This window comes from Pieris brassicae, chromosome 6 (assembly GCF_905147105.1).
Source record: "Pieris brassicae chromosome 6, ilPieBrab1.1, whole genome shotgun sequence".
Classification (NCBI taxonomy): domain Eukaryota; kingdom Metazoa; phylum Arthropoda; class Insecta; order Lepidoptera; family Pieridae; genus Pieris; species Pieris brassicae.
The window spans coordinates 2,082,434-2,103,006 of record NC_059670.1 but is presented as its reverse complement, the minus strand read 5'-3'; the positions used below and the strand labels follow the sequence as shown (position 1 = coordinate 2,103,006).

The 20,573-nt window shown below is 33.7% G+C and overlaps 1 protein-coding gene across 2 annotated transcripts in view; it reads left to right on the top strand.

Annotated features, from left to right (window-relative positions):
- LOC123711398 (myosin heavy chain 95F) overlaps window positions 1-20,573 on the top strand; it is a 58,589-nt gene that overhangs the window by 6,917 nt on the left and 31,099 nt on the right. For both annotated transcript variants that reach the window (XM_045663970.1, XM_045663969.1), the window contains exon 2: window positions 18,862-19,054. In XM_045663970.1, coding sequence (XP_045519926.1) covers window positions 18,868-19,054 — 187 coding nt within the window. In that variant the 5' untranslated portion in view covers window positions 18,862-18,867. The remainder of the gene's footprint in view (window positions 1-18,861; window positions 19,055-20,573) is intronic.

Sequence of the window (20,573 nt, the reverse complement as noted above, 5' to 3'; positions counted from 1 at the left end):
ATGGAGCTAGTATCGATCTTATTATTGTGGCTTCCCCTATGTTCACATTACACACTACAAAGTGTCTGCTTACAAAATAATCTGTAACGTTTCTCAATAAGGCTTGACAGGGTTGAACAACGAAGACAATATATTACATTTAATCGCACCTGATAATACATTGTAATATATAGACAATTGCATACGACGTGGACGAAAAATTGAACTAAATACAGATGATTTGGTATATTCTAAAATCTGTGAAACATTTTTGTTCTATGCCCTAATCTATAATATTTTAGGTGAAATAAAATATTTAAACTGTGAGTTAAGTTCGGTGACGATTGTTGTATGAATATGTTCAGATATATATTAACTTGACTTTAATCGTTTAAAGTATAAGCTTGTAACTAACATAAAATCATGTCGCTAATAAAAACTCACTTGGCTTATCCAAGGGTTTACAAATTTAAGTGACACTTAGATACAAATGCAGTTGACCTTTTTGGAGATTATCGGAAACAATAATGTTGTATTACAATTTATGAGTGTGCAAAAACTAAAGGGCTCATACTGGCTTTAGTCCATTGAAACGTTACAATTTGAGGGCCAAACTAAACATTGTACAAGTTACATATATATAATTGTAGGCACAGCACTTTGCTACAAATTTTTTGTACGATGGATAGTTTAGAAGATATAGCCAAAAGCGTGTTTTCACCCCTTTTTCCTAGATAGCGGCCGGGGGATAAGGGCGCCAACTCCACAAACTTGAGTTAAGGCTTGTTATGACCCCCCCTACATTTCCCATAAATAAAATTGCGTTCTTCAAACAAATGTTCAGCCCATGTAACATTTCAATGGACTACTTCAAGTGTGCGATGATTTATTTGTTTACGCTTCTAATAATAATAATTCTAATAAATTCTTGGTTAGCTTACATAACTCATGTAACAATGTTTCGGCAGTCAAAAGGTCGCAAGTAAATGCCAGCTTCATCTACCAACATAATTAAATATAATACTGAACATAGTCCAGTAACATAGTAAATGCGGCCAGTTAACATTCATCAAGTAGCATAAATCTGCAAAACCCTCGAGGCTCGTACCGTTACTCAATCAGCTTGAGATTATCATCCACTAACGGGCACGCATCCGCTGATAGAACTTGTTCAGCGCAAATTGCCATTTCTATTAATACCTTTTTACTGCAATATATGATCAGCATGTTGGGAAATGTCCATAATATTACGACTCGCATATTTCTCGAGAAATTACAAGTTTTTACAAGTCTTGAAATTCCTTCTTTTAGGTCTCAATGACTATTTTCATTTTACGGCGCATTTTGCGTAGAGGCCGTAGATTGTGTTTAGAGGTTTTTGTGCCTATTGAGTATAAATTTAATTAAGGTTTTGAAATAGACGGACAGTCATGAACAGTCAGTTCAGGATAGAAAGTCATTATAAAGTACTTAAATTATCTTTGAGAGTATCTTTACAATGGGTATCGAGAAAGCTGGCGTCATGATTTATTTATATTTTTTGCACAGAATAGTGAAAATGACATCTGACATAAAGAGATAGTTATATAATATTTTTCGACTATATACAAGAACAATAGGCTTACCAAAAAGTATTTATGCATTTATTAAAAATATACAATAATATATGTGACGATGGAACACAAATTAGTCGTATTATCTCAGTATTATTCAACGTCATTCATTACGTGACTGTTATTATAACCTCTTTAACAGATTTATTTAAATAAAACCTAAACAAAACAATCATAAATACAGTATTTACAATTTTCTTAACCTACATACCTAGATATTGTTTATTAAAAATTAATAAAAAGAAAACTAAAACAGATTTAAAAAGTTTGGTCCCTGTGGCAGTGTACCTTTAACGCTGGCAGCATTTCCTCGCTTATTTATTGAGCCAGGAAAGCATCAGCTCTGGGGACACCGGTAGTATCTACCAGGCGCGAACTTAATTCTTTAACTTGAACTTGAACCCCACAGCCCAAGAGTACTCCAAAGAGAACAAAATCGAAGTTGGAGGAAAGACTCTTATACTCTGCTTACTCTTCCGTCGCCCCAGCGTTTTTGCTTTTTTGCACCAAGGGAAGTGAGACGCGGCATACCTGTCAAATAGCATCCCATACCAAAGCCCGTCCCATCTTCCAAGGTATCATCAACAGCTCATCCGGCCGCTTCCCAACGTCTCTAGCGATGCTGTTGGCTCCAAAATGGCTGGAAGAGAGCGGCGTATGATGTCTTTGAGCGCGGCGTTGCGAGAAAAATGACCTGCATTATTTTGGCAATGGAGGCCATGTTATCCTAGGCTACCTCCAAGCTCCAGGAGCACTTATGGGGAGATGATAATGAATGCGAAATTATTCAGGGTCCAAAAGGGTGTCAGTGTTTGGCGAATGATAAGCATATCATTAATACTTAAAACAAATTTGACTACTGTAATGTATAACTAAATTCTTTAAATTAAACAAAGGTAATAGAAAATTCAAACGAGGCATGATAATTGTTCATCTTAACGAGATAAGATTTTTTTGTACATAAATATACAGTCCATAGTAATCTAAGTAGATCACTGAATAATGTATGGCATTCATCGCTATCGTTACCAAGGATCTTACGAACAAAACAAAGATAAGTCTTAATTTAAATATTAACATGGAAAGTCGACCTTTAAGGCTTTAAAATCATTGAAACATACACAAAGAAAATATGAAGTATCTTTCATGTTATGTATTTGTTAAAATTTCTCAGCGAAAGTCTTTAAACGAGTCCTTACCAGATTTTGTGCAGACAAGTTCAGTAGAACAGTAAAACTCTACCTACTCCTGACAGTTCTATAGTAGTCATAGAAAACAAAGATTCAAAAATTGAAAATTTCACTATACTATGGAGAACTAAGTCTAGGCTCTTTCAATTGTTTAATGAAATAGTAACTAACGACTAATCTACGGCATTTGATACAAAGTCCTTTTTTATCAAAATCACAATACAAAAACCAACAATAGAACAATTTAGAGATAGACATGGTGTCTCTCTGATACTTAGGTCACTCGTAACACCTATCTGCGTCATTCCTATTAAAATTCTCGAATGGGGGACAAATTGATACGACCCTGGTACACCCCGCGATGATTTATTCGTTAACCTGCGCGATTGTATTTAACCTTATTGATTTCAATTGTTCTAATTAAAACCATGTTTTCATAGTCATCATCATCTCTTCGATCATGTGCTACAGATATTTGTGTTATTTTTAACATTACCAGCCATTCATTTCCTTGTAATATTAGTAGATGTGTACGATAAGAGTTGTTTATTTATCGCTTTGCTTTCGTGTTTTGTCAAACGTAATGTTACAAGAATTGGTTGCTAATAATAATGAGCCTTTATATCTTCACACCTTACTGAAATTTTACAAAAATTATATGTACATAGTTTTATCTCGAGATGCGGCCCATGTCTGGGGGAAAAGGCATCTTCCATCGTACGTTATTTTTTGCCGCAATTATGCAATTTTTGGATGATACTCCAGTATGATAGGAAATAAACTTCTAGACCTAGTAACGGGAGATTTATGTAACTTTTGACTTTCTAGAATCATGAATGACTTGACTTTTGACTTTTGCGGAGAAACTTGTGACTTGTCACATTATTTATGTATGTAATGTTTCTCGTAATAAAGTGACAAGCAGAAATGCGCCATTTAAGATGCAAAAACACGAAGTAAGCGGGAATTTCAAAACCGTTTCGCTCTGTCGCTTTAGTAGAATGTCAACAGTTCCTAATTTATGAACAATTTACGTAATCTTCAATTCTCAACACATATTTCTTGTATAAAGGAATACAACAAATACTACATATTGCAAAGCTAAAGAGTTGGTTAGAGCAGTGTTGGAGCGTGTGACTTTCATCCTTAATGTAGTAGGTTCGAATCCCTGCTGTGCACGAATATACATTTCTATGTACGGACCGGTGGAGGATAATACAGTGAAGAAACTGGCATGCCATTAAAAATTAATATCACGTCAACATGTTTTTTAAAGAGTTTTTTTTATATTCGTTTTCTCAGGAACTCTAGAGGATCGAAGTATAGAAATTACTTTTGTATTTATTACCGTTTTAGTATGTCAGCGTCGGGAGAGCGCTCCTTTCGACAGTAAATATGTTCAATTTCTGTGTTTTTATTATCATAGAATAAATAAAAATATCTTCTAAAGGGAATGTTGAAAAAAATATGAATATTGGTGTATAATAACACAAATGTTGAATTTTTTCACATAAAAATGCACATTTTACCATATATTTGTAAAATTTGTATGGTACAAAAAGGGTCAAAGAAGAATACAGGCTATAATATATAAGACTACAGGTTATAATACATCACACTACGAACAAATGATGGATGTTAAAACCCCAGGACAGTAGAACTAAAATTATTGTTAATTTAATGTTACAAATAATATATTAATTTTTACAAGTGTTTTTAATACATTATATAATCGTGTTGAATTATTTAAAATGAAATAAAACAAATTTTAAAGTAGACTACTTTTACGGCAATTACAAATTCCGTTATTTAAGCATTCCGCGATTGCGTAGAACCATTGACCAACATTACGGACCGGTTTCGCTCACCAAATACAGTTCATCCTTGGCAATGGGCGCCTTCAACACGTGTCAATACACTGTGACTCATGTATTTTGACTGCCTTATAAGCCGCTTCCATAAAATCTAGAGAATTTATGTCCATTTAAAACATTCTAAAATAATTATTGTATAGTTTAATTGTCGGAAGTCGGCGAATAACTCTCACGTAATCGGTATTTATAAAATAAACTTTGTTTTAATAAGCTTCAATGCAAAAAACGCATTCATCATCTTGTACCTATCATATAAAAATTTTAAACAAATTGTTATAATATTATTTTTTAATAAATATATTTTATATAATTCGGTGGTCTAAATGATACAGCCTTAGTCACGAATATCAAAATGTCAGAATAGTACCAATATATAAACGTAAATGTTACTATAAAAACGTAAATTTTCCGATGAAGCGATTGTAAATTCCATACACCATGACCAACGAGATTACATCAAGTGACTATTTGCGTGATAGAAGATATTGAAAAAGTTGTTACGTTATGATTAATTCATTACATTAAAAACGTATTACGGTTTACTGGTTTAATGTGTTACTGTGTTTTTGTGCCAAGTGTAAGGGAAAAGTGACTATGTGATCGTAATCTTAATATGTATAGACAAACTCCGGTTTGATCGAACGGCAGGACTGATTTTTATAGTTAAATAGTTAGAAACTTCTTAGAAGAATTTTTAAATACATGAAAAATAAAATAAAATTCCCAATTGAAAATGTTCATGAATTTCGTAACTGTCAAACAATTAATGATACGGTAAACTCTCTCCTCAAATTAAATTATTTAAATAAAGGTTTCGAATCGACAAGATATATGCACAATATTCAAAACTTAAAGCCGCAAAACGTTAGCAGAAAATATGTTAAATTGATTCAGTTCCCAAGTCAAAGGCGTAGAGCGGGCAAGAACTGGCAAGAAACTCTCCGCCACATTGTTCTTATTTACCTACAAATATATTTAATTTAAGTATGACTCCTGTGTGCACAAATACACTATTTTTAGACTATACTATATCGTCTAATTACATTTATATATTTTATTATTTTTTATGTGTATCTGTGGATCGTAAATTTAGAAATATGAAGTACTCAAATAATAATGTCTCGTTTAGAAGAAAAAAAACAATGGTTTTATCTCCCAACCTACTTCTTATAGAATTACATATATAAGCAACGGCCGAAACTGCTCTTTCTGCCTCTACACTTGTTGGCTTGATAGTTGATGAACAGTCGGCTGATGCTTGCGGATTCGCAAGATATTGCGGGATCCAGCAGTGCATAAAATTGAGCTGGATTCCGCTGGATCGCGGGATCATGGATGAACACTCACATGGCTGGAAGGCTCGCAAGTGCGTTCCCTTTCTAAGACAGGAAAATTTTATACATAAAAAAAAACCATACACTTATCTAGAAATTTCCATTTCTTTTGGCATGTCATACTTCAGTGTGCACAGATATAGATTTAACATTCCATTAAACATGATAGCCGCAATTACCTCATTCAATTCTCATACAATCTATTTTTATCTACCGTGGTGAAATACAAGACAACTGCTACAAGTGTATTCTAAGTTTCTCTTTGTCTTACGATAAGATAATGGCCGTAATACTTCAATGTCAGAATTTTAACCATTGTATTTGTTAAACGAGCGACTGTCGGCAATAAATGTCATAATAATCACGTAAGCGGTAAGCTTGACGCGGACGCGCAGAGACAACTCAGGGTAAGATGTGCGTGAGCAATTCGTGCGTTATGTCCAATTCGTTTTTACGTATAGATACCGGCAAACATCTTGAACAAATGTCTTTGCCTGCACAGAAGCGATCCTTAGGTATCGTGTCGATCGCGTGATTGGTTAATCAGTTGACGTTTGTTCCCCGCGCTGTATGATGCGCAAACTTTCCCCCCCACTCCCTTGTTTAACGCTCAAGAAGTTTGCCGGTAGCTGTAGAGGGAGAGTCTTAGGGCTCGCTTAAATCTCTTTCTGAAGGTATTTAGTACATTATTTTATATAATGTCTTTGGGTTAAGATTTTAAGAACCACATGAATGGATGAGCAGTGTCGGTTAAAAGGAAATGCTTAGTGTGGCCATGTAGAACGCCTCAATGATAAGAATTTAACAAGTAGGATATACAAAGCAGCCGTGGATGGTGAAGTCGCTTTGGTTAGGCCATTTAGTACATACTGTACCTGGTACTAGAGAAGGGACAAGTTAAAAGTACCCATAACCGACGAGCATGCGTGAATGGCATGAGCGAGTAAGTCGATGAAGCGAGGGAGGAATGTTAGATCCGTAGTCCGTGCCTACCTTTTCGGGAAAAAGATTTGAAGATATAAATAAATAAATTTAGAACCTAATTCTCGGGGCTTAAAACTATTAGCCGACCCTTACTTTTAATGTATTGTTATGTCAAGGAAAACTTTATTCAAATAAAATATAAATATTATGATTCATTTATCACAAAGTTGATGTAATGTTAAAGAATGCCTTGTCGCAATACTTCATATACATATACATATAAGAAAATGCTTTACATAAACGGAACATTACATAATTCACGAATTCTCTTGCGTTTTTAATGGACCACGTTGCCCGATTTCTATTTCAAAGACAATGTTCGAGTCGCTGCAATGATGATTATAGCTTTTTAAGCGTGACTAAAATAAAGATATATGTTTCAATTAAACACATAATAAACATATAGCTATGCGATCATTTATTACAATTGAAACTATACATCTGTCACCATTGCCGTAAACCAAGCGAAGTCGTGATAATTTATTTATCATTAATTATTGATACATATGAATTACGTGTTTTGAAGAGCAGTGTTGGCCTAGTGGCTTCAGCGTGCGACTCTCATCCCTGAGGTCGTAGGTTCGATCCCCGGCTGTGCACCAATGGATTTTCTTTCTATGAGCGCATTTAACATTAGCTCGAACGGTGAAGGAAAACATCGTGAGGTAACCGGCTTGCCTTAGACCCAAAAAGTCGATGGCGTGTGTCAGGCACAGAAGGCTGATCACCTACTTGCCTATTCAATTCACAAACGATCATGAAACAGATACAGTAATCTGAGGACCAGACCTAGCGTTGCTAAGGTTGTAGCGCATATGGTATGAATGACATTCTTATATCAACAGTGCCTATATGGAGCCTTCCGTGTCTCTCATGTTCCCAGCGACCTAAATCGGCCATAAGCCGCTTTACCTTCAGCTATCGACGTGAATAAACTGGGCTAAACGAATTAAGGCTAACAATTCTATCCAGTTCTTTTGATTATAAAAAAGAAATAAATGCCGAATCTAACCCATGGGACATGGGGATGACATGTGAGATTGATGTTAATAAGACAGACGGACTTCGACGAAATTTAAACGATTAATTGTTAGAGTTGAATGCTATATATATCCTTTAACCCAAAGAGACACTACACAATCATGTACATACTATGATGTGTATTAAAAGTCTCGTAAATAATTTCGTCAATGTAGAGACAAACTAAAAGTCCGGTCACGCTTTTAAACTATTTCTAACAAGAATAACATTTGCTCTCATTATGCAGTCTGTTAATATAGACATTTAAATAACATCTTAAATTCTATCGTTTTAAAGAGAAAAATATATGTTCATTATGAAATATAAGATACAGGTATCACTAATTCCACGTCATTTAGTTTGTATCGTAGTTATCCCTATACATTGGCAAAGAAGACACTCTTTTGTTAAAAACTCTCAGTATTCTTTTAAAATAGCAAAGCATCATACAAAATGGCAAACAGCACTTATTTTAAAACAAATATCGCAAATTAATTGGAAGTAGCCTGTCCAGCACTAGTCCCAGGCCCTTTTATCAAGTAGATAATCGCTAACTTTATAGGAAGCCTTTTAACATAACTTTTCTTTAATACATTTAGTACAAAGGATCGTATATTTACGACAAATGACTTAGAAAAATAATAAACGAATACACAAGGTGTAGTTCATATCTGCTCATGAGGACCGCCGCTTCTTTGCCGCAATTTATTACACTTAATTCCGTAATGCGCAAATCGCGACCCCGGAGGTCTAATGGCAATTTAGCTTGTGATTCACAGGACAAATAATACTTTACTCATTACAATGCGCAGTTTTATTTTGATTTCTGTGTATTTTCTTTATTTAACATGAAGGCTTAAATGTAAAAAGCTATCATCTATATTAGACCCACAATATTTTTATAATTTTATATAAATTTTGTTAGTTTTAGTTTTGTCTTACATTTTGTTGTATTGTGCCACGTATATATATATATATATATCTGGCCACCCACAATACAGTGGTGTGTGGGGACCAGCGTCTGTATGACTAGCTACCATAAATTGTGTTTTTTTTAAAAATAAATAATTAAAACAGAAAATAAAACGGAAGTATGTATGCTGCCCGTTTGCAATCTCAGTTCCTAGTAAGTATACGGTCAAAGTTGATGGAAACACATTAGTTTTAAAGATTATGTAAATGCATAGCTAGGTAAAACCGTCTGTGTCAAAAGAGGATTCTCCTAATAGAAGTTGTTCGTAAATCTGTTAATCCTATAACCAGTCATTGAACGGATTAAAAATCAATCAAATACTAACCGTTCACTGGCTTTGTTTTCCAACAGTAAACTTCTTGTAAAAGCATTCATTTACAATAAACTATGATTTTAAATGTCCTAGGATAAACTGTTTATGAAGATCAGTGTTGGCTTAGGCAATTGGGCAATTAGACCCAAATTGTCGGGTACCTGCCTATAAAATAGATCAATCTTAGGCAACAAGGGTTTATTATTAGATCGTTATTAGTACGTATGAATAAGGTAAAAAAAATCTATGACGATGTATTTGGTATTAACGTTGCCTACGTAAACACATTATAGAATTATCTAGGCACAAACTGGCTTTTAGTTGTACATAATTGTATTATATTACGACAAAACACAAACCACACGACATTAAAGTCTAAATTATTCATTCGGTGTCGTTTTAAGAGCAACCATCTGTGCAAATAATACATATTGATTACATTACAATATTAATGACATTTAACAGGCTGTAGTACATTAGTCATCAATACTTATATAATACATATCTGTTCTAGATTATATTTAATTTATGTAAGGCACTGGTCAGACATAATAAAATCATTTTGCAAAATCAGCGTTACTATGTTAATAGCTGTTTTACAAATGTACTAGATTGATGAGTAAAGTGATGTGATCACAGTTACCGAGGAAATAATACAAATAATTTTAAAGTTTTTATTATACTGGCTACAACAGTTTATATATTTAATGAAATCGTTTAAAAAATATACTCAATTTTGTCTTTAGTAGAAGTACAGGAACATAGGTTTGCGTGTGTATGTTTAAGCTATTTTGGATTTGTTATGCCAGGATTGATACCAATTAATTAAATTTATATTTCTAAATATCTTATTGACATAGACCTATTGATTTTTTATCTAATGTCATTGAAACTGTTATATTTTATTTGATTTACTAGTAGTCAAGGCCAGACTTCAGTCTGTTGACTTAAGATTCAGCCGTCAATATCCCAACGTATTATTTTACGTTGCGAATGGAGTATTAAAGATAATTCAAATGTACAGCTGTAAGACTGGCTGAGACGACCCGCTGCCGACTCGATTTTGATGAAAGGCGTTTCGAGGTCATTAGGTCAGGTCAAACGCCTCTGAACTGTGAGTCTCTGTTGAACGTACGTATTATTCATGTACACGACTAGTAAACCATTGAACGCGTCAATGACTTTAAGGTAGAATTGAAAATTAAAAAATTACATAGTCCTATCTTGGCTTGTTATAGTACAGGGGGGGGGGGGGGCAGCAGGCTCACTTGATGTTAAGTTATACGGAGACTCAATGCCAGAGGGCTGAAGTGTTGCGCTCTTTTCTTGAAAGACCCTTAGTCGAATTGGTTCGGAAATACTTCAGTGGGCAGCTGGTTCCAAATAGTGGTTCAGCGCTGTAGAAACTGCCTTAAACTTAAACGCTTAGTCTAGGTGATATGCGGGGAATTTTGTATTCTGCCTCGACGTCCGATGATGAAACTCAGTTGCATTATTGCAGGGGTATTAACTCGAACAACTCCTCTGAACACTCTCCGGCGGCTAAAAAATTAAATGTAGAAGATAATTTTACTTAGGTAACTTCACTTCTGTACATGATAAGTCGATTTGATTGAGACGTCCGTCGTTTTACGACTGAGCGGTTTTCGGCGGGAGTGGTCGAGGTATTTCCGGAACGGCCTATACGACTTAGGGTCGTTCAAGAGAAGAGTATTTCAATACTTAAAAGGCCGGCGACGCACTGGCACATCTTTTTAAAAGTTTATTTTAAAAATATATATAATTCTGAATATAAAAAAAAAATCCTAAGATGTAGGCTTCCTTACGGTTTTCCTCTCCATGCGAATGAAAAGATTCACAGCCGATATCAAAGATAGCAGAGTTAACTAGGCTTTACAATCTTCCTATGCATTAACAATAATATCTGCATATTAATATCGATTTCAACACGTTCAATTATTCCCCCTCGAACGCATTGTTACTCCCCCATATAGCTGCTAGGTATTGCCAAGGCCGTATCAATCATTTAATTACGCGGGAACTCGTGTTATTCATACAGTATAAATTCAGTTCATTGTTTAGCTAAAACAAAAGAATAAACGGTTGATAAGGTTTAATGATTATGATTTCGTATTTTTTAATTGGTAGATAAATTGCAATTCAGTTTAAAAAAAGTCTCTTTTACAAATTTAAAAAAAAACTTTTAAAAGTCAAATAATTAACAACGTAACGAATAACTAAAAACACATTCATATGTGTCAATAGAAATCGTAAAAGTTCAATATAAATTAATAGAATAAATATGTATTTACAAAACATTACAAAAGGCACGTAAAACTTTTAATTATACATGTAAACGAGCATCTAAGAAATTATTATTATTCATTGTAACATCGACCTACCTGCACTTTTCTAAAAGTATTGTACGTATACTAATATTTATATTTTATGAAGCTATTTTTTCAAATAATTTCATAACACGATGTACATAACTAACCTACTCTACATTTTTTCACAAAGTGAATGTAATTCTTTGAGTAATCAAGTGTTTTTTTAACCGAAAATTGCAGTGTTTTGTTAGTACTTTTGACTCTAGAAGAAGCAATGTTATCGGGAAGCATGGTATCCGATCTGTACGATTAAGATTGTTGTCCCTTATTCATTCCCTTGGTTTTAGACAAGAATATTTCCAACTACTTGTACCTATCAATAGTACTGTACACAAACCTAGCCGTTATATTCAAATTTTTGAGCAACAGCTATTCGGTTTTCTTTCAATGTCGACTCTATGGTGAAAAATTACGGAAAGTGATTGTTTTTTGTTTTAAAACAATAGTCAAACATTCAAAAATGGAATTCAATATTTTTTTTTATAAAATCATGTTCGAAGTTTTAAAATAATGTGCTAGTGACAGAACTTAAGAACCAACTACGTATTGTATATATTATATATGATGTGGTAAACTTTAATAAATGCACTTTAAAGTTATTTACTTATTCTGTATGTGTATATTAACATACTAAAAACTAGCATTTCTTAAAGAACTAATAACATTTTGGTGTTTCTGATCCCCAGTATACCTGTTAACATTATGAGCGGACAATTGTTGTGATAATTGAAAGTGAAAGACTAGGAAGTGAATACAATTACTTGAACTGATAAAGTATATTTTATCTGTTTAATTAGTTCAAGCTTTATTAAAAATTGTAAAAATATCGACTATAATTTTGTAATAGTTGCTTATAGGTCGATGTGATTTCTAAGAACGCTATCAGACAATTTTATCGCTTGATAAAATACCGTAAAGATTTGATAACATTTATTGCAATGAATCATACTTGAAACGACGTCAATGGTATTACTGGCCTGTTGTTAAGGTTACACATTTGTCCTGAGAAAACTTTGGTGCTGAGTTGGCGAAGTGGCTTCAGCGTGCGACCCTCATCCCTGAGGTCGTAGGTTCATCCCTGGCTGAGCACCAGTGGAATTTCTTTCTATGTGCGCATTTAATATTCGCGCGTTCGGTAAAGGAAAACTTCGCGAAGAAACCGACTTGTCGTAGACCCAAAAGGTGGACGGCGTGTCAGGCACAGGAGGCTGATCATGAAACTGATACAGAAATTTAAGATCCAGACCCAAAAAGGTTGTAACGCCTCTGATAGCTATTTTATTGAGAACAACTTTGGTAACCGTGACTCGCTTTCGTAACGCAAATTACTGTGAATTATATATCTTAATCGTTACGTTATTCATACGCGATACCGACACTGATTTACGGTTGAATATGTTTAGGAGAATATAAAACAAAAGACTCACGGACTCAGTAGATACAGTAAAGGAATGTGAATGAATCATTTTATAGGCAACATAAACCAATATGGACGTATGGTATCCAACTATAGAGCGAAACAAAAGTAAGATACTCCGAGACATAGTAAATGCTCTTTCGTCCGCAATGTCGACATTCAAAAGGATCTAAGCACGGAAAGGGTTTGACGGAGAAACTAAAAACAATCTAAAAGCGACCAACAAAGGCTTCTTTACAACGTCTAGGCCGCCCAGCTCCTCGACACCACGAGGCTAGTTCACCAATCAAAACGACCAATACTTTTTAGCTAATGTAGGGGTAATACAGCTGATATGTAGGCAGGCTCAACATAACAGGCTATTAAAAGGAGGCCTATATCAGAAGTTATAAAACTTGCTAAAAAAAATGTTAAAAATCGTTTTTCTAACCAAATATTTGTTATTTTATTTACGACTAAGGTCAAAGAAGGCTTTATTTATTAATACAACTGACTAACTGAAAAGCTTAAGTGCTAGTGATTTGTTTTTAAATGAAGTAAAAAACACTAGTATTTTATATCAGACTAATAAATTAAATAAAACAAAAACCAGATCTCTAAATTATTAACGATGTCTAGACCTAACGTCAAACATCATGGCAGTTATGACAAGTTATACATGAATACTTCACGACAAGTCACAAGTTTGCCGTTGGAAGTTCACTCTGAATGCAGTATGACCTCAAATAGCAAAGCTGGCGAGTCGTCGTGAAAAACATCACATCTGCCCCGCCTAATATTACTATTACAAAGCGATCACAACCGCTCTGTCAAGAGTGTACCGAATAAGAAGAAGACTTCAAGACCGTATTCAACAATGTTTTTCGTGAATTTCTAAATAATTCGCTGTACTTTCACATTGCTCAAGAGAGTTAATCTTTACATTTATTTCCGCTATTCAAATTATTTCTTTGCGTACGCTTGTTTCGTGATTAAGTGCAATTTTCTCGACCTAAATTTAACGTTAAGCATTGTCTGTTATAAATATTATTTTTTATCGTTGTCCTAACGATCTTGTATTTACGTGTACTTTCGCTGTGAGAGACTATGGATTTGCAGTCTTATCTAATCCAGAAATTGACATAAAGAATAGACTTCAAGCCAACAGCGATGCAGTCTTGAGTTGATTTTTTTTTTCATGAGGTGTAAATTTATATTTATTAGATTATACACTATTGACTAAACTATTGTTGTATCGTACCCTTTGTAGGGTAGAAAGTAAATCCAAGAAGTTAAGAAAAACAGTTTTGCGACACCGTCACTGTAAAATTATAATAATATGTAGTATGTACATAGTGCGCTATTATACGAATCTTTTGTCGACCCCCCGCTGGAGACAATGCACTAAACCATAGATGGTGATTAATCTATAATATAAAAATGAATCGTAAAATGTGTTGGTAAGCGCATAACTTTACAACACCTGGAACAATTGTACCAATTCTTTTTTTAATCTTCGTTAAAGTCTAAGGATGGTTTTTACGGCGAGAAAAATTCGAATAATTATAGGGAAAACCCTAAAACAGCCCTTTTCATTTTCACACACAAACGTTTTGTAAATAAAATGTAGAGTCAATTTGAACTTTATTTCTATACAATAAAGTTAATATTAAATTACAAGCACTCACTGTTGTCTAAGCAATGTTGCGTTCCGAAACACATTAAGTGATTATATCGCTAACCCGACCAAATTGAATAGTCAAAAAATCTGAGAGCTATAGATCATTAGTACTGATTTTTAATTTGGTTGGCTTCGCGATATTATTTCTTTTATTTTAGTTTCGGCATGCGACATAAAATGCATATGTTTTCACGTCATTACATCTGTCAAACACATCGCGTTAAAAAAAGGATTTAATTTTTGAATTATTAATTTAATATCCCTATCTGAGCAAAATTATTTGAATACATACTAATAGGAGAATATATCAATGATAAAACAATTTTTAAATATTTGTCACTGTTAGAACAAAACACTGCCACATTTCAAATCTTTTTGACAGAACGAAGTCTGTGGGGTCCGCTAGTAGTATATATAATTAGTTTCATCACAAACACTCGACCGACTTTTCGGTTGAATAATTTTTAAAAGCAAGATCGAGGCGTTTAATTGCACCGGATAATGTTTGTACTTATTTTTTTAATTGTAGAAATTTATAAGCAATCTCTCAAACCATTATATTTTTTTAGTTTTGTTTATTAACAGCAACTGTTATAACAAAACTACATAGGTATAATCTGCAAAGATGACTTACGGAAATCGGCACATACAAATGTCAAAATATAATTAAAAACAATTAAGTTATGTTAATTAACAGATAATGAAATACGTATAATCTAAGAACTTCCCAACGTTAAGGCTTCGTTTACTCCTTTGTAAATAATAATTTGTATTAACACCTTTAAGTTATGAAGTACGTATGTGCTGTATCAACTTATATTGCGTATCGCAAGTAAAACTATGTTATACAGACACAAAGAGTGAAGTACTCTTTGAGCTATTCATACTCTTAGACATGTCTGCGGTTTGTTTATCAACAGGCTGCGGGCGTGCGGGTTAATTTTAGTTTTTATATCCGTATTCACTAGCGGAACGGTCGGTGGTAGTCGTGTACTACTTTTTTTGGAGTTCCGTTTTACACTTTTTGCTTCAGCGATCATACTGGTATTGATGTCCGTTGTTAATCGGAAGTGGGGCTATAAGGAATGTTTTGATTATTACGTTAAGGGCCTATACGGTCGCTAAACTCCAAAAAAGTACATTGCTTTACCGTTTTTTTTGTCATCGTTTCTTGAAGTATGGCGAATGGAAAAATATGTGGTGCAGTTGAGTAGTTTATGTAGTATATGAAAGATTGATACACGATTTAAATAAATTCGCTCGATAGAAAAAAAAACCAAACATAGCCAATTTTTTGCACTTTGAATACGAATACCTTTAATTATTATTATAATTGAATTACTTTGAACCGAATACGGTCGCAAAAATATTACCTATTTCGGAACGAGCGAGTCTATACAACATACTGAGATGCGGAAAAGATGCGAAGGTTTTTGGTAGATGGACTCACTTTTTATGTTCTTATTATTGATATTTTTTATGTAAGTGACATGTATGTTTTTAATTAGAATAAACTTCTTTAAACCTAAATATATGATATAAGGTGTTTCCGAAAGCAAAAGCGGAAAATATTATGTATTCAATGTGTTTATTTATTCACACTTCGTTACATACAAAAACATACATATAACGTCAACGGGCGGCCTTATCGATAACAAGCTATTTCTTCCAGGCAACCCTAATAGGGGAGAATAAAAACAAGAAACACCTATAGAGGGTAACGTACAAAAAGTGTATAATAATAACTAAAATAAAGTAAAATCTAAAGAAAAAAAAAGTACTAATAATAATATGTATAAACATAATGTTCTCGTACAGAACCAGTAATCGTAAATACGTTGTATTAATTACATAACATATAGCAGTGATTCGTCACGAAAGCGAACTGACCGTTGCTGTTCCGTTCTGCTGGTTATTTTTTACATTATGTAACTTTATGATCTAACCTAGATTAAGATTTTCCTTTACGAAAATTATGGAATCTCCGTGACGTGTAAACTAAAAAACTCCATACGAATTTTGAATATTATATTATTTTCAAAATATTTATATTAACATATAATTGAAAGGCTGGCAACGCACTTGCAAGCCTTTCTGCAATGTGAGTGTGTGTGTCCATGGACGGGCAACCCATCCGTTTGCATTCTAAAAATATAAATTTAATAGGGACCATGAGACTGGAACACATACGTATCTTTATTGAATAAGACAAATCTGACTCTAAGTTTCCCTAAGGTTCCTAAGGTTTTAAAAAACAATCAGGGGAGTGACAAAATATTAGTTTGATTGAGGAAATGGTTCTCTGCATTATTGTTCCAAAATTGTACAGTAGAATTGTATTTTACTAGCGGACCCAAAAGACGTTGTCCTGTCTGAACTATGAATATTGATTTCGAATTGGTATAATGAACTAAAAATGCTTTATGATACAACATTGTTTGTTTGTTTTTCTGGCGCGTATATAAATAGTTTTGTTGGTATTCCGACATAAAACTGGCCATGTGAAAAACATGGATTTTCAAGATTAATGCCACAAACAATTAGCGACTGTGATACTTATTTTATTTGTATTTTATCAACATAATAACGCAGAGCGAAGCATTTTTTTTAAACGATGTTAATTTTTCTTCACATCTTCAAAATTTTGAATAGTAACAGCGCTTTGCAGTAAAATTTTTTTAACAAAAGTTTACTTAATATGGTATTCTTAAATTTTCTAATTTTCCGTGTAGTTTTCTTAATTTTCTAATCATAAGAGCCTTCTGCTGACAATAACAAACACAACAAAACAAGAATTAGCGAAATCGGTCCAGCCGTTCACGCGTGATGGTGTGTTCAAGGGAAATTGAGATTCATTATTATATATATACCTATGGATTTTTTGTTAATTTTATATTTCTGTTTTATAATCTAGATTATAATTCTAATATTTTGCTTTAAATGTTGTTGTTTGTAAATTGTGTGTTTTATATTTCGTTTGGGTGCTTTTTAAAATAAATTATTTTTGATTGATTATAATCACAATTCCTTTTGTGAAGTGAAACTTCTTTATCGGCGTTAGAAAAATCTACCGTCACATTTTTAGGTTACGCGTCACATTTTTGCGTTACTTGCAATCTTTTTCTTGTCCCTACCACTGTTGATTCGAAGCCATTAATAACAAAAGTATATAATAACGATAACAATGATAGTAATCATTCTATTATAATTAATGAAATTCTGTAATAATCTTAGTAGTAATGAGGTGAAATGAAATAATTGTATTATTTGTATTCATGTCTATGATAATAAAAGCCTTTTGTTAAACTTTATCTAAATGAAGTCTATTTAACCACATTATGTAAAGGTGTATATAGTAGATCATTTTTCGAAAAATAAGGTCATAAAATTTCACTTCTTACGTGTGTACACTAGTACACGCACACATGTTTGTATTTATTATTAGTTAGGATCTATCACTTATTATACAGCCCCGTGCAGCCTTAGCGGTATTGTTCAATAAAGTGTGAATAAATAAATGTTTTCATTATTTTCACGTCCTCGGTGTAGTTAGAACCGGTTTTATACTCGCATCGCCCACAATGAGACTAAGGTTATTGTGACGCGCACGTAATATCATATTTAACATTGTAAAATGAAAAACAAATTAGGGTTAGGCCACCATTGTTGCGCAGTGTTGCTATGTTATTTCTATATAAGAAATCTAGTTTTTGAGCTGTCAAATACAATTTTATATATTTATTTCCAAAGTTGATATTCGAATCCCGTACACAATTGTTTCTTTATAAATATAAATTTACGTATACGGAGAAGGAAAACATAGTCAGGAAATCGACATTAGACCCAAGTTGATGGCTTGCCAGTCACAGATGGCTTTGCCTTTTAGAAAAAAAAACAAATGTAACGAAAAGTCACACATCTAAGACCCATATAGATGACGTTCGATAATTATCTCAAGTTTTTCTATAACTGGTTATAATCAGTTACAAAGATAATAAAACAAAAAAATACTATTACTTATATGTTATATATATACGCAATATTGCATTCCTTCTGTCGATTAAAATATCTTTTATATGTAGGATAATTTAATAATATATGTTATTATTTCCAGTGAACAATGACGATGGACAAGCAGCTGGTATGGGTGCGGGACCCAAACGAGGGTTTCCTGCTCGCCCGGCTGCAGGAGCTGATGGGGGAGGAGGCAGACGTGTTCCCCGTAGACAATAAGTACCCCAAACGGGTCGTCAGCTTTGACGACATATTCCCCGCAGGGGATCCAGCCAAGGATGTCGACGACAATTGTAAGTATTGCGAATTAGCAAGGATTTTTGTTTCTAGCTACAAAATAACAATTTCGGGTTTTTTTTTAAACCAGTTTCGATCTTGACACATAAGGCTGATCTGAATTGCAGAACCAGCGACACCCTCTGATTACAATATAAAGATTAAAGGTCCCGTTGACTTGTTAGTTAGACAAGAGCCAAGAAGCAAACGTTCGGGAAACCTGTCTGCTAATAATAAGAAGCATCACAGATGGTTCACCCTCATCTCTAAGCCAACTCAAATTATAAATATATAGAGGAGAAGATTGTGTTTAAATTCTTTTAAATGATCGCACTGAATAGTGATTTTATATGAATTAAACAACAATAGCGAAAGTTATATCTTGTAATGGATAAAATGCACGTCTACCGTATATAGATTGAAGACTGCAATCGCAGAAATAGTTATATTATACTTCATGAACCAAATGTTTCTAGTAATCGATTTGTATCTAGTAGTCGAATAAATAACTTTCGTATTATTAAACAATGTGTGTGCGTGCTTTTGAGACTAATAGTTATATCTAAAAAATATATAAATGTGTTGTAAAGGCTGCGGAATGGTTTGGCTTAGCTCACATAAACCATGTGAATGCTGACACAAAAAACAGGAATACTACGCCTAAAGAGAACTAAACCTTTTGAGTTAATAAAACTAGTGAATATTATCCGGTATCTCGGATACACGAACAGTGTCAAGACATTATAGAACACTAAGACTTGTAATTAACATTGCCTTAGTTTAAGTTCACTGGAATTGAAAAAAAATTAAGTCAACATAATATTACTTATAAGCTATAACTATTGTATAGTGTAGGTTGTAATTATTGTGACTTTCGCTCTCATTTGTAGGAAAAAAATAAATGTGTTGTATATTTGAGAGCAGTGATGGCCTAGTGGCTTCAGCGTGCGACTCTCATCCCTGAGGTAGGTCGTAGGTTCGATCCCCGGCTGTGCACCGATGAATTTTCTTTCTATCAGCGCATTTAACATTAGCTCGAACGGTGAAGGAAAACATCGTGACGAAACCGGCTTGCCTTAGACCCAAAAAGTCGACGGCGTGCGTCAGGCACAGAAGGCTGATCACCAACTTGCCTATTCGATTAACAAATGATACAGGAAACCGATACAGGAATCTGGGGCCAAGATTTATTTTTATATTTATAAAGATCATTTGTCTAGATAGATCTCTCTCGCCTGCAGTTCTGTGATTGGATTCACCAATGGTATATACCTGTATTTTATAGATAAAAAAAATTATCTATATTGTAAGCGTTATGTATTAGTCTAGTTTTTATTCAGCTTCTAAAGTTTTACTCCGAAGTATTTCACTTCGAATCTAGTTGTAACAGCTAATACATAGAACTCCCTAATTGTTTATATATCAGATTACACTTAAGACGATATTTCCACAGCGTTTTCCTTCGGGAAGCGAAGCCCACCACGCCTAGGTTTATTTAATAAAGTATCTTTAAGGAAACGTGAGAATAAATACTAC